The sequence below is a fragment of the Oncorhynchus keta genome, chromosome 27, assembly GCF_023373465.1.
Source record: "Oncorhynchus keta strain PuntledgeMale-10-30-2019 chromosome 27, Oket_V2, whole genome shotgun sequence".
NCBI classification, from domain to species: domain Eukaryota; kingdom Metazoa; phylum Chordata; class Actinopteri; order Salmoniformes; family Salmonidae; genus Oncorhynchus; species Oncorhynchus keta.
The window spans coordinates 11,965,262-11,981,613 of NC_068447.1; the positions used below are offsets into that span (position 1 = coordinate 11,965,262).

Here is a 16,352-nt window from a genome sequence, read left to right on the forward strand (position 1 = left end):
TGCTCTAAAACAATATTTTAGTTTAGTTTAGTTTATTTTATTTTTACAGGGACAGTGCACATTAATCAACGTTTCAGTAAAAGTGCCGGTTTTAGCCAGCCGGCTAATTTTCAACCGCAGTCCCTGGGCAGGTTATTAAAAACAATTACAATATAGACAATAGCACCATAGACATAGCAACATAGCAACATAGCAACATAGCAACATAGGACAAGTAAGACATAGCATACAGACAGAGCAACATAGAACAAAAAGCAGCAAGTAAAAAATTCATAAAAGCAACAAAGTGTTTCCATACCTCACAAGCTACAGACAACATGGAAAGCGGCAACACACGATAGTGCTGTGCGATAGTGCTGTTCATATTGATGTTTTCTTGGTACAGATGAAAGGGGGTAAATACTTCAGGCGCACACTGACACACACTCTGTCTTGTACGAGCGAGTTATGGTTGTGTCTTGTGATGCCCTAAAAAAAAAAAAAACTTTAAATGTTTTAACACATCGCCCCGCACACATCATGTCTCTTACCGCTGATGTCACTCGTCAATCTCCTCCTCTTTTTCTGTCAACCAATCCTTTCTCTTTATTTTTCTTCTCGCCTCTCTCTGTCTGTCTGTCTGTCTGTCTGTCTGTCTGTCTGTCTGTCTGTCTGTCTGTCTGTCTGTGTCTGTCTGTCTGTCTGTCTGTCTGTCTGTCTGTCTGTCCTCTTTTTCCACCCCTCTCTCTCTCTGAGCTGTCATAAGCTGTGTAAAGTGTCAGGAGAGCCTGAAGGATGAGGGTGATTTCCCCTGTGTTATCCACAGGATTTAGCTATAATGAAAAGTTGAACGGTCTAGGACCTTGTCCTCCTTCCACCGCATCTCTCACTGCATGAGAGGGACAACACAGACACACGCATCAACTACAACTACACACACATCTACACGCACAACAACACACACATCTACACACACAACCACACACACACACAACACACACACACACACACCTACATCTACACACACACACACACACACATCAACTACAACTACACACACATCTACACACACAACAACACACACATCTACACGCACAACAACACACACATCTACACACACAACAACACACACACACACACAACAACACACACACACACCTACATCCACACACACACACACACACACACACACACACACACACACACACACACACACACACACACACACACACACACACACACACACACACACAACTACAACACACACACACACACACACACACACACACACACACACACACACACACACACACACACACACACACACACACACACACACATCAACTACAACTACACACACAACTACACACACAACAACACACACATCTACACACACATCAACTACACACACCTACACACACACACACACACCTACATCTACACACACATCAACTAAACACACATCTACTAAACACACACACAACACCACACACATCTACACACACAACAACACACACATCTACACACACAACAACACACACATCTACACGCACATCAACTACACACACCTACACACACATCAACTACACACACACACACACACACACACACACACACACACACACACACACACAACACACACATCTACACGCACATCAACTACACACACCTACACACATCAACTACACACTCACACAACAACACACACATCTACACGCACATCAACTACACACACCTACACACACATCAACTACACACACACACACACACACACACACACACACACACACACACACACACACACACACACACACACACACAACAACACACACATCTACACGCACATCAACTACACACACCTACACACATCAACTACACACTCACACAACAACACACACATCTACACACACATCATCTACACACACAACAACACACATCTACACACACATCATCTACACACGCACACAACAACACACACATCTACACACACATCAACTACACACACCTACACACACACACACACACATCTACTAAACACACACACACCTACAGACACATGAACTAAACACACCTACACACACACACATCAACTAATCACACAAACATCTACTAATCACACACACATCTACACACACATCAACTACACACACCTACACACACACACACACACATCTACTAATCACACAAACATCTACTAATCACACACACATCTACTAATCACACACACATCTACTAAACACACACACATCTACTGAACACACACACATCTACTAATCACACACACATCTACTAAACACACACACATCTACTAAACACACACACATCTACTAAACACACACACATCTACTAAACACACACACATAACACAATATTGTCCAAGAGTTTCTAGTGGATAGAGCATATGGTTCAAGAGAAAATAGCCTAATTAATGGGGGTGGGGGGGGATGTCTCATCAACAATGGCATTATTATTTGACACCCGAAACATTGACAACGAATACATATTGACGTAGTAAACGTACTAAAAGTATGTGATAAAGTATATAAAACATACTTCATGCTGAAAACCTCATATTAAACACCAGTGATATTCACTAAGTTGATGGTTTCTATTTAGGATAAGGTTTTACAGCTTAATTAATTTTAAATCATCTTATTTAATTATTTAATATATTTTACACATGTGGTAAGGCCAGACAGCAGGCAGGAGATAATTAGACATGTGATAATCTGGGGGGTCCTCCGGTGAGTGGGTGGGAGAGGTAGGTAGCCTGTGGGTTATTGAGCGAAGTGATTGGAGTCAGAAGAGGCAGTGTGTGAAAGAGAGGTAGGATAGATTCTGGGCTTTAAATAAACGCACAGCTCCTCTACTCCAGCTGGGGCACTGTTCTCTGCCTGGCCCCCTGTCAGTCAACACAAAGTGTGTGTGTGCGTGTGTGCACCCACATGCACGTACATCCTTGCGTGTGAGAGTGTGTGAGTACTGTTGAGTATTACACTTGGAGCCTGGCTGACAGTGTGTATCGTAAAGATTATACAGCCTGTCAGTCTCTCTGCTGTTGGACCTGCAGCCAGTGGAAAAGGTCCCTATTGAAGCATGTCTGTGTGTGTCTCTCTCTGTGTGTGTGTGTGTGGCTGTGTGCGTCCGTCCATCTGTGCGTCCGTCCGTCCGTGTGTCTCTCTCTGTGTGTCTTTGTGTCTCTGTGTGTGTCTCTGTGTGTCTTTGTGTGTCTGTGTGCGTCCATCCGTCCGTGCGTCCGTCCGTCCGTGCGTCCGTCCGTCCGTCCGTGCATGTAATACTTATTTTCCACCATAATTTGCAAATAAATTCATTAAAAATCCTACAATGTGATTTTCTGGATATTTTTCCCTCATTTTGTCTGTAATAGTTGAAGTGTACCTATGATGAAAATTACAGGCCTCTCTCATCTTTTTAAGTGGGAGAACTTGCACAATTGGTGTCTGACTAAATATTTTTTTACCCCACTGTATATATATATATATATATATATATGAAGGCAAAAACAAACCAGAAACAAAGCTATAGTGACAGGGGTAAAGCTTGGCAAACCAACAAGCTGCCTGTGACTGACTGAATAAGAACCTCAAACCATCACTGTGTGACTACCTTTTAAACAGAACCAGTCTGTCTGTCCTTGGCCTCTGTGCTGCAGCTATCATGCTGTAGATCAGAGCTGTACGCAGAGATATAAGCCCCTTTTAAGAGAGCCCTGAGCACAAAAACACTGTGTTCTAGAATAAACGACCATGGCAACCAATGTCAGCCAATATACAGTATCTGCAGATTGCAGGGGAAGAATGGAAAGGTAAAATTGGGCATTTCTGTTAAACTGCTTAACTTTATTTCCATCTCTATTTTTACATGTATATCTCTCCTCCATTTGCCTTGTGTTTGAAAAGCCTATCTGTTCCAATAAGCTTATTTGTTAGTGAGCCTCGCTGCTTCTCCCCCCTCTGGGGCAGAAATTGCTCTGTGTGTCCTCTTCAATAACCTTGTACAGCCTTTTGGGTTGGTGGGTGCGTGTGAGCGAACGTGTGGTTCACACCTCAATCTCTCCCTCTCTCAATATTCATCTTTCTCCATTCCCCTCTTCTCAACGTGTCCTGTTCTCTGTCTCTTGTTTTCTAACCTCGTCCTTTAGTCCTACCCTCCGTACCTCAGTATCTCCCTGAAACAGCAATGGCTGCCGTTTTACAGGCTCCTAACCAATTGTGCTATTTTTGCATTGTTTGTAACTTATTTTGTTCATAATGTTTCTGCGACTGTCTCTCATGACTGAAAAGTGCTTCTGGATATCAGAACAGTTATTACTCACCTGGAACTGGACAAAGATTGTTTCTTTCATGAGTCTGACGCGAAGGATATACTGCTGCTCCCGGACCAGTCCCAAATCCCCGTCATTCACATGAAGAGGAGACAGAGATACAGGGGGCGCAGATCCGGGTGCCTTGTGAGAATTCGTCGGCCAGTGGGTAACCCGCCTCCACCATCCATCCTATTGGCCAACATGCAATCACTTGAGAATAAACTAGATGAGCCCGTTAAAAAACTGTAAGATCTTATGTTTCGTCGAGTTGTGGCTGAACGACAACATGAATAATATACAGTGGGCAAGACAGAACAGCTGTCTCTCTGGTAAGATGAGGGGTGGCGGTCTGTGTCTATTTGTCAATAATAGCTGGTGCACAATCTCTAATATTAAGGACATCTCAAGGTTTTGTACCTCATGATAAGCTGTAGACCACACTATCTACCAAGAGAGTTTCCATCTGTATTTTTCGTAGATTTCCATTTACCACTACAAACCGGTGCACTAAGACCCAACGACTCAACCAGCTGTATAAGCAAACAAAGACACTGCTCATCCAGTAGCGGCGTGATCTGGAACTTTAATGCAGCTAAACTGAAAACTGTTTTCCTTCATTTCTACCAGCATGTCACATCTGCAACCAGAGATAAACCCCTATACACCACCTTTACTCCATTTGGCAAATCTGACCATATCTCTATACTCCTGATTCCTCCTTTCAAGGAAAAACTAAAGCAGGAAGTATCAGTGACTCGCTCAATACGGAAGTGGTCAGATGACGCGGATGCTAAGCTACAGGACTGTTTTGCACAGACTGGAATGTGTTCTCAGATTCATTCAATGGCATTGAGGAGTTTTTCACCTCAGTCACCGGCTTCGTCAATAAGTGCATCGATGACGTCGTCCCCACAGTGACCATACGTACATATCCCAACCAGAACCCATGGATTACAGGCAACATCCTCACTGAGCTAAAGGCTAGAACTACCGCTTTCAAACAGCTGGACACTAATCCGGACGCTTATAAGAAATCCTGCTATGCTCTCACGCAAAGTGTCAAAACAGGACTAAAATTGAATCCTACTACGCCTGCTCTGACACTCGTCGGATGTGGCAGGGCTTGCAAACTATTGCAGACTGCAAAAGGAAAAGCAGCCGTGAGCTGCCCAGTGACACGAGCCTACCAGGTTAAATTCCTTGTATGCTTGCTTCGAGGCAAGCAACACTGAAGCATACATGAGAGCACCATCTGTTTCCGGACGAATGTATGATCATGCTCTCTGTAGCCGATGTGAGTAAGACCTTTTAAAAAGGTCATTGATTTAACTGGGTGTATTGATACACCATCCAAAGTGTAATTAATAACTTCACCATGCTCAAAGGAATATTCAATGTCTGCTTTTTTAATTTATTTTTTATTTTTACTCATCTACCAATAGGTGCCCTTCTATGCAAGGCATTGGAAAAGCTCCCAGATCTTTGGTTGAATCTGTGTTTGAAATTCACTGCGTGACTGAGGGACCTAACAGATTATTGTCTGTTTGGGGTATAGAGATGAGAAAGTCATTCAACAATCATGTTAAACACTAGTACATGAGTCCATGTCATTTATTATGTGACCTGTTAAAGCCATTTTTACTCCTGAACGTATGTAGGCTTGCCATAACGTATGTAGTCTTGCCATAACATATGTAGACACTTGCCATAACGTACTCAAGACACTTGTTACTCCACATGGATATAGAGTTATGACCCCAGTCAACTCTTGCCGAGAACTAACAGTATGTAGATAGTGTCTCAGTGTGATTGCTTAGACCATAACGTATGTAGGCTTGCCATAACATGGCCCATGTATGTAGGTCTTCTCTTGCCATAACGTATGTAGGCTTAGCTTGCCGGATAACGTATGTAGGCTTGCCATAACGTATGTAGACTTGCTGGGAATAGACTTCCAGCCATAACGTATGTAGACTTGCCATAACATATGTAGGCTTGCCATAACGTATGTAGGCTTGCCATAACGTATGTAGACTTGCCATAACATATGTAGGCTTGCCATAACGTATGTAGGCTTGCCATAACGTATGTAGGCTTGCCATAACGTATGTAGGCTTGCCATAACGTATGTAGGCTTGCCATAACGTATGTAGGCTTGCCATAACGTATGTAGACTTGCCATAACGTATGTAGGCTTGCCATAACGTATGTAGACTTGCCATAACACTGGTTAACATATAAAGGGAAGATAAGTGGTTATGACAATCAGGCCGAGCTTGGGAACCACGCCCACACAAACTACGGGAGAGAGAGGAGAGAGAGAGAGAGAGAGAGAGAGAGGAGAGAGAGAGAGAGAGAGAGAAAGAGAAAGAGAGGCAGTGGATTCATAACGTGACAGGAAGTGGTCAGGCGGATGCCATAACGTATGTGTCAGGCATTCAATGGCATTAACGTTTTCACCTCAGTCAGTCTTGCCATAACATATCCCCACAGTAGACATTCCCAACCAGCCATAACGTATGTAGGCTTCGGATGTGGCAAGCAAACTATTGCAGACTGCAAAAGGAAAAGCAAGCTGCCCACCAGGTTAAATTCCTTGCTACAACAAGCACCATCTGTTTCGGACGAATGTTGTATGCTTGCCGATGTGAGTAAGACCTTTTAAAAAGGTCATTGATTTAACTGGGTGTGATAACATAACGTATGTAGGCTTGCCATAACGTATGTAGCCATAACGTATGTAGCACCATCTGCCATAACGTATGTAGGCTTGCCATAACGTATATAACTTCACCATGCTCAAGGAATATTCAATGTCTGCTTTTTTAATTTATTTTTATTTTACTCATACCAATAGGGCTTGCAAGGCATAACTTTGGTTGAATGTAGGCTTGCCATAACAGATTATTGTCTGTTTGGGGTATGTAGACTTGCCATAACGTATGTAGGCTTGCCATAACGTATGTATGTAGACTTGTAGACTTGCCATAACATATGTAGGCTTGCCATAACGTATGTAGGCTTGCCATAACGTATGTATGCCATGTAGGCTTTAGACTTGCCATAACGTATGTAGGCTTGCCATTATGTATGGCTTGCCATAACGTATGTAGGCTTGCCATAACATGTAGGTGCCATAACGTATGTAGGCTTGCCATAACGTATGTAGGCTTGCCATAACATATGTAGACTTGCCCATAACTTGTATGCCATAGGCTTGCCATAACGTATGTAGACTTGCATAACGTATGTAGTCTTGCCATAACATATGTAGGACTTGCCATAACGTATGTAGGCTTGCCATAACCATAACGTATGTAGGCTTGCCATAACGTATGTAGGCTTGCCATAACGTATGTAGGCTTGCCATAACATATGTAGGCTTGCCATAACGTATGTAGACTTGCCATAACGTATGTAGGCTTGCCATAACGTATGTAGTCTTGCCATAACGTATGTAGACTTGCCATAACGTATGTAGGCTTGCCATAACGTATGTAGACTTGCCATAACGTATGTAGGCTTGCCATAACGTATGTAGACTTGCCATAACATATGTAGGCTTGCCATAACGTATGTAGGCTTGCCATAACGTATGTAGGTCTTGCCATAACGTATGTAGGCTTGCCATAACGTATGTAGCTTGCCATAACGTATGTAGGCTTGCCATAACGTATGTAGGCTTGCCATAACCTATGTAGTCTTGCCATAACGTATGTAGGCTTGCCATAACGTATGTAGACTTGCCATAACGTATGTAGGCTTGCCATAACATATGTAGGCTTGCCATAACGTATGTAGGCTTGCCATAACATACGTATGTAGTCTTGCCATAACATATGTAGGCTTGCCATAACGTAACGTATGTAGGCTTGCCATAACATAACGTATGTAGACTTGTATGTAGGCTTGCCATATAACGTATGTAGGCTTGCCATAACGTATGTAGGCTTGCCATAACGTATGTAGGCTTGCCATAACGTATGTAGGCTTGCCATAACGTATGTAGGCTTGCCATAACGTATGTAGGCTTGCCATAACGTATGTAGACTTGCCATAACGTATGTAGACTTGCCATAACGTATGTAGACTTGCCATAACGTATGTAGGCTTGCCATAACGTATGTAGGCTTGCCATAACGTATGTAGGCTTGCCATAACATATGTAGGCTTGCCATAACGTATGTAGGCTTGCCATAACGTATGTAGGCTTGCCATAACGTATGTAGGCTTGCCATAACATATGTAGGCTTGCCATAACATATGTAGGCTTGCCATAACGTATGTAGGCTTGCCATAACGTATGTAGGCTTGCCATAACGTATGTAGGCTTGCCATAACATATGTAGGCTTGCCATAACGTATGTAGGCTTGCCATAACGTATGTAGGCTTGCCATAACATATTGCATAACATATGTACTTGCCATAACATATGTAGGCCATAACTATGTAGGCTTGCCATAACGTATGTAGGCTTGCCATAACATATGTAGGCTTGCCATAACGTATGTAGGCTTGCCATAACGTATGTAGGCTTGCCATAACATAACGTATGTAGGCTTGCCATAACGTATGTAGACTTGCCATAACGTATGTAGCTTGCCTTGCCATAACGTATGTAGGCTTGCCATAACGTATGTAGGCTTGCCATAACGTATGTAGGACTTGCCTTGCCATAACGTATGCTTGCCATAACGTATGAGGCTTGCCATAACGTATGTAGGCTTGCCATAACATATGTAGGCCATAACTTAGGCTTGCCATAACGTATGTAGGCTTGCCATAACGTATGTAGGCTTGCCATAACGTATGTAGGCTTGCCATAACATATGTAGGCTTGCATAACATAGACTTGCCATAACATATGTAGGCTTGCCATAACGTATAACGTAGTAGGCTTGCCATAACGTATGTAGGCTTGCCATAACATATGTAGGCTTGCCATAACGTATGTAGGCTTGCCATAATGTATGTAGGCTTGCCATAACGTATGTAGGCTTGCCATAACATATGTAGGCTTGCCATAACATATGTAGGCTTGCCATAACGTATGTAGGCTTGCCATAACAACGGGGTTGAAGGCACTGTATTTTCAGCCTTCTAACAGGCCTCTGTTACACAAAACACCACAAAGTGGAATGACATTTTGCCATTGTCATTAGTCCACTGCTGCCCGCTCGCATCTCGGTGTCTGCCACTCATCTGTGTCTTCGGAAAATGTCAGTGGTTCTCGTCAACCACGTTGCATCATTTTCTTGACATTTCGTTTTAATTATTGTGATGTCATGTTTAACTGGTATAGCATACCCACACTATTTATTTTGCCGGGACGCCGAACCGGACCGTATCGGCTTATTTTTTACCCCTGGGTGTTGATCTCTCACATACAGAGGTGTTGATCTCTCACATACAGTGGTGTTGATCTCTCACATACAGAGGTGTTGATCTCTCACATACAGAGTTGTTGATCTCTCACATACAGAGGTGTTGATCTCTCACATACAGAGGTGTTGATCTCTCACATACAGAGGTGTTGATACAGAGGTGTTGATCTCTCACATACAGAGGTGTTGATCTCTCTCACATACAGAGGTGTTGATCTCTCACATACAGAGGTGTTGATCTCTCACATACAGAGGTGTTGATCTCTCACATACAGAGTGTGTTGATCATACAGAGTGTTGATCTCTCACATACAGAGGTGTTGATCTCTCACATACAGAGGTGTTGATCTCTCACATACAGAGGTGTTGATCTCTCACATACAGAGGTGTTGATCTCTCACATACAGAGGTGTTGATCTCTCACATACAGAGGTGTTGATCTCTCACATACAGAGGTGTTGATCTCTCACATACAGAGGTGTTGATCTCTCACATACAGAGGTGTTGATCTCTCACATACAGAGGTGTTGATCTCTCACATACAGAGGTGTTGATCTCTCACATACAGAGGTGTTGATCTCTCACATACAGAGGTGTTGATCTCTCACATACAGTGGTGTTGATCAGTAACATGACTTTTCAGCACAACATCAGATAGATCCCCAGCAAGGTTGCTGTCAATTCCATTTCAGGAAGTACACTGAAATTCCAATGTTCTTATGGAAATGTGGAATTGGAATTCAAATTAAATTGACCCCAAGCCTGACCTCTAGTGAGCAGCTCACTTTGACACCTGTTCACATTTTGAGATGATTTCTGATCTTTTGAGTTTAACAGAGAATCAGTATGGGGTGAGAGTATAACAGACAGGCACAATGCCAGAGGGTTACAGTGAGTAATGAGGAGGGAAGGGGAAGGGGGTGAGTAGGGGAGACTCTCATATTATTTATTAAGCTGATTTCAACCAGGTCCTTATTTTTCTGTCCCTGTTTCCATGGAGAGGAAAAGAGGCACTTGAAGTCAGGTTTTTAGTAGACACACTTTGCAGTGCAGGAGGAGAGAAAGGGAGGATTATGTGGGGATGTCTGTCTCAAATGTTGAAAATGTGCCGTAGGGCAGACATCTCGCCACACAGACAAAGCAGCCAGAGAAGAGTGCACCTGGGACGGACTCATTGTGCTTTGTGAGTCATAGAGCTCTGTGAAGCTGAGCACAGGCAGCCTCCTTATATACTGCACGGTCAGTCTCCATCTATTTACCTGAGGGAGAGGAGAGAGAGAGGGAGAGAGGGAGGGAGGGAGGGGAGGGAGGGAGGGAGGGAGGGAGGGAGGGAGGGAGGGAGGGAGGGAGGGAGGGAGGGAGGGAGGGAGGGAGGGAGGGAGGGAGAGGAGGGAGGGAGGGAGGGAGGGAGGGAGGGAGGGAGGGAGGGAGGGAGGGAGGGAGGGAGGGAGGAGGAGAGAGGGAGTTAGGGGGTAAAAGCATGAGAAATGGCTTGGAGGAAAGAAGAGAGGGAGAGAGAGAGGATGAAGGAGGAGGGAGAGATTGAAAGGGGGTAAAGCATGAGAAATGGCATGGAGAAAAGAAGAGGGAGGGAGGGAGGGAGGGAGGGAGGGAGGGAGGGAGGGAGGGAGTTTGGAGGGAGGGAGGGAGGGAGGGAAGGGAGGGAGGGAGGGAGTCCATGCAGCAAATAGGCCTACAGTTTGTAGTATATAGTCTTGTATTTGATGCAATTCATAATGCTTAGAACAGGGATTGTAATGTTTGTATTACAGTATGTAAGACCAGCAGTATCCTCGCTGACCATTACCCCCTGACCCCTGTGCTTCAGGTATCTGGATCAAACCAACCCGAGCATCCAGGATGAGGGATAAGAGAGCAGATTTCTCAGCCGGATGTCTGGGAGGAAGGGTCATCGTTGCGGGGGGACTAGGTGAGCAAAACAAAACACCATTCAATTTAACATGGTGTGGCAGTCACACCATGAAAAGTCATCATTTGAATTTAATCTGAGGGTAAATGTTTCCTCGACTGCGTGATTGTAAGCCGTTTACATTTACAGCCAGGCTCAGTAGGATATAAAGCAGTGTTGAGAGAGTGTGGGAATGCATTCTGTTCTCTCTGTCTTCATACACATTTTGTGTAATTTAGTTATTTGATTGGTTCATTTGGGTCTCCATGTCACAGTTTAAAGAGACAATGAATCAAGCTTAGAATCTGTCATAAGAACGGGAGGGAGGGAGTCAGGCAGGGAGGGAGGGAGGGAGGGAGTCAGGCAGGGAGGGAGGGAGGGAGGGAGTCAGGCAGGGAGGGAGGGAGGGAGGGAGGGAGGGAGGGAGGGAGGGAGGGAGGGAGGGAGGGAGTCAGGGAGGGAGGAGGGAGTCAGGGAGGGAGGGAGGGAGTCAGGCAGGGAGGGAGGGAGGGAGGGAGAAAGGGAGGGAGAAAGGGAGGCAGGGAGGGAGGGAGGGAGGGAGGGAATCAGGCAGGGAGGGAGGCAGGGAGGGAGGGAGGGAGGGAGGGAGGGAGGGAGGGAGGGAGGGAGGGAGGGAGGGAGGCAGGGAGGGAGGGAGGCAGGGAGGAGGGAGGGAGGGAGTGAGGGAGTGAGGGAGGGAGGGAGGGAGGGAGGGTCAGTCTTAACATGGGCCTTTTAATCCTAGAGGGATATTTTAGGATTATGATTCACAGATGTTATATTTCCCTCCCTTTTCATAATGAGGGATCTGCCCTCCATTTAACAGCCAGCTGGGAGGATTGTCCCTGTCTTTTGAGGCTGAATAAGGCACCTATTTATTATTCATATTGTCGGGTGGTTGAAAGCCAAAGGGATGTTTTTCAGGGTGACATTAGATTGTCATGCCATTCAGAAGCTAGCCTCGTCCTCGTCCTCCTACACTCTATCTCTGTAGCGTCTCTTGCTGTGTCTCCCAAACATTTCTGACTATCTTTGCCCTTTCCCTCTCACTATCTCTTTTCTCACATTTTTCTCTTTCTGTTCCCTCTCAATGTCCGGCGGTCACTGTCACCCTCTCCCCTTCTCACTGACACAAGACAAATTGATATATGTATGGATAATGTGATTAAAAACTGATTTGAATGAACTCGATAGAGATGGCAGTGTGTATAGATGGCAGTGTGTATAGATGGTAGTGTGTAGAGATAGATGGCAGTGTGTAGAGATGGCAGTGTGTATAGATGACAGTGTGTATAGATGGCAGTGTGTATAGATGGTAGTGTATATAGATGGCAGTGTGTATAGATGGCAGTGTGTAGAGATGGCAGTGTGTAGAGATGGCAGTGTGTAGAGATGGCAGTGTGTATAGATGGCAGTGTGTATAGATGGTAGTGTGTAGAGATGGTAGTGTGTATAGATGGCAGTGTGTAGAGATGGTAGTGTGTATAGATGGCAGTGTGTATAGATGGTAGTGTATATAGATGGCAGTGTGTATAGATGGTAGTGTGTAGAGATGGCAGTGTGTATAGATGGTAGTGTGTAGAGATGGCAGTGTGTAGAGATGGCGGGGTGTATAGATGGCAGTGTGTAGAGATGGCAGTGTGTAGAGATGGCAGTGTGTATAGATGGTAGTGTGTATAGATGGCAGTGTGTATAGATGGTAGTGTGTAGAGATGGCAGTGTGTATAGATGGTAGTGTGTAGAGATGGCAGTGTGTATAGATGGTAGTGTGTAGAGATGGCAGTGTGTAGAGATGGCGGGGTGTATAGATGGCAGTGTGTAGAGATGGCAGTGTGTAGAGATGGCAGTGTGTATAGATGGTAGTGTGTATAGATGGCAGTGTGTATAGATGGCAGTGTGTATAGATGGCAGTGTGTATAGATGGTAGTGTGTAGAGATGGCAGTGTGTATAGATGGTAGTGTGTATAGAGATGGCAGTGTGTATAGATGGTAATGTGTGTATAGATGGTAGTGTGTATAGATGGTAGTGTGTAGAGATGACAGTGTGTATAGATGGTAGTGTGTATAGATGGCAGTGTGTATAGATGGTAGTGTGTATAGATGGTAATGTGTGTATAGATGGTAGTGTGTATAGATGACAGTGTGTATAGATGGTAGTGTGTATAGATGGTAGTGTGTATAGATGGTAATGTGTGTATAGATGGTAGTGTGTATAGATGGCAGTGTGTATAGATGGTAGTGTGTATAGATGGTAGTGTGTATAGATGGTAATGTGTGTATAGATGGTAGTGTGTATAGATGGCAGTGTGTATAGATGGTAATGTGTGTATAGATGGTAATGTGTGTATAGATGGTAGTGTGTATAGATGGCAGTGTGTATAGATGGTAGTGTGTATAGATGGCAGTGTGTATAGATGGTAGTGTGTGTATAGATGGTAGTGTGTATAGATGGTAGTGTGTGTATAGATGGTAGTGTGTGTATAGATGGTAGTGTGTGTATAGATGGTAGTGTGTGTATAGATGGTAGTGTGTATAGATGGTAATGTGTGTATAGATGGTAGTGTGTATAGATGACAGTGTGTATAGATGGTAGTGTGTATAGATGGCAGTGTGTATAGATGGTAGTGTGTATAGATGGTAATGTGTGTATAGATGGTAGTGTGTATAGATGGCAGTGTCTATAGATGGCAGTGTGTATAGATGGTAGTGTGTATAGATGGTAATGTGTGTATAGATGGTAGTTTGTATAGATGACAGTGTGTATAGATGGTAGTGTGTATAGATGGTAATGTGTGTATAGATGGCAGTGTGTATAGATGGTAGTGTGTAGAGATGGCAGTGTATAGAGTGGTAGTCTGTGCAATTATGTGCACAGACTACATTACAATGTCACTCACACACGCACGCACGCAAACACACACACACACACGTGCACATGCACCCACACACATACACACACACACTAAGTCTCCCAAGTCTCTCACAAATCTCCCAAGGCTCCCCACAAATCCTAAAAAGTAATCTAAATTGAGGTAAATGGGAGGAGTGGCTAGGTCACCAGCTAAAATACCTACTAGGTTGCTGAGGCAAATCAAATGCTCTTTTTCCATTTGCCCCATAAAAAACATGTGGTCAAATCCAATTCAATAAAAACAACCCACTGGCAGAAAAAGGGAGACATACAGTACGTAGATGTAGGAGAGGAAGCTGGGTTTGGGTAGGTAGATGTAGGAGAGGAAGCTGGGTTTGGGTAGGTAGATGTAGGAGAGGAAGATGGGTTGTGGGTAGGTAGGTAGATGTAGGAGAGGGAGATGGCTTGTGGGTAGGTAGGTAGGTAGGTAGGTGTAGGAGAGGGAGCTGGGTTGTGGGTAGGTAGATGTAGGAGAGGAAGATGGGTTGTGGGTAGGTATGTAGATGTAGGAGAGGGAGATGGGTTGTGGGTAGGCAGGTAGGTAGGCAGGCAGGCAGGCAGGTAGGTAGGTAGGTAGGCAGGTAGGGAGGAGAGGGAGATGGGTTGTGGGTAGGTAGGTAGGTAGGAGAGGAAGATGGGGTGGGTAGGTGTAGGAGAGGGAGATGGGTTGTGGGTAGGTAGGTAGATGTAGGAGAGGAAGATGGGTTGTGGGTAGGTAGATGTAGGAGAGGGAGATGGGTTGTGGGTAGGTAGGTAGATGTAGGAGAGGGAGATGGGTTGTGGGTAGGTAGATGTAGGAGAGGGAGATGGGTTGTGGGTAGGTAGGTAGATGTAGGAGAGGGAGATGGGTTGTGGGTAGGTAGGTAGATGTAGGAGAGGGAGATGGGTTGTGGGTAGGTAGGTAGATGTAGGAGAGGGAGATGGGTTGTGGGTATGTAGGTAGGGTGGAGAGGTAGGAGAGGGAGATGGGTTGTGGGTAGGTAGGTAGATGTAGGAGAGGAGATGGGTTGTGGTAGGTAGGTAGATGTAGGAGAGGGAGATGGGTTGTGGGTAGGTAGGTGAGGAGAGGGAGCTGGGTTGTGGGTAGGTAGGTAGGGTAGGTAGGTAGGAGAGGGAGATGGGTTGTGGGTAGGTAGGTAGATGTAGGGGAGATGGGTTGTGGGGTAGATGGGTTGTGGGTAGGTAGGTGTAGGGAGGGAGCTGGGTTGTGGGTAGGTATGTAGATGTAGGAGAGGGAGATGGGTTGTGGGTAGGTAGGTAGGTGTAGGAGAGGGAGATGGGTTGTGGGTAGGTAGGTGTAGGAGAGGGAGATGGCTTGTGGGTAGGTAGGTAGGTAGGTAGGTAGGTAGGTAGGTAGGTAGGTAGGTAGGTAGGTAGGTGTAGGAGAGGGAGATGGGTTGTGGGTAGGTAGGTAGATGTAGGAGAGGAAGATGGGTTGTGGGTAGGTAGATGTAGGAGAGGAAGATGGGTTGTGGGTAGGTAGGTAGATGTAGGAGAGGAAGATGGGTTGTGGGTAGGTAGATGTAGGAGAGGGAGATGGGTTGTGGGTAGGTAGGTAGGTGCAGGAGAGGAGATGGGTTGATGGGTTGTGGGTAGGTAGGTGTAGGAGAGGGAGATGGGTTGTGGGTAGGTAGGTAGGTAGGTAGGTGTAGGAGAGGGAGATGGGTTGTGGGTAGGTAGGTAGATGTAGGAGAGGAAGATGGGTTGTGGGTAGGTAGATGTAGGAGAGGGAGATGGGTTGTGGGTAGGTAGGTAGATGTAGGAGAGGAAGATGGGTTGTGGGTAGGTAGATGTAGGAGAGGAAGATGGGTTGTGGGTAGGTAGGTAGATGTAGGAGAGGG

General features: G+C 45.0%; 1 protein-coding gene across 1 annotated transcript in view; it reads left to right on the forward strand.

The window, feature by feature from the left end:
- The window catches only part of LOC127912444 (kelch domain-containing protein 8B-like), a 224,300-nt gene that overhangs the window by 199,908 nt on the left and 8,040 nt on the right, over positions 1 to 16,352 (forward strand). Inside the window, exon 5 of the mRNA XM_052481695.1 lies at positions 11,520 to 11,621. Coding sequence (XP_052337655.1) covers positions 11,520 to 11,621 — 102 coding nt within the window. The remainder of the gene's footprint in view (positions 1 to 11,519; positions 11,622 to 16,352) is intronic.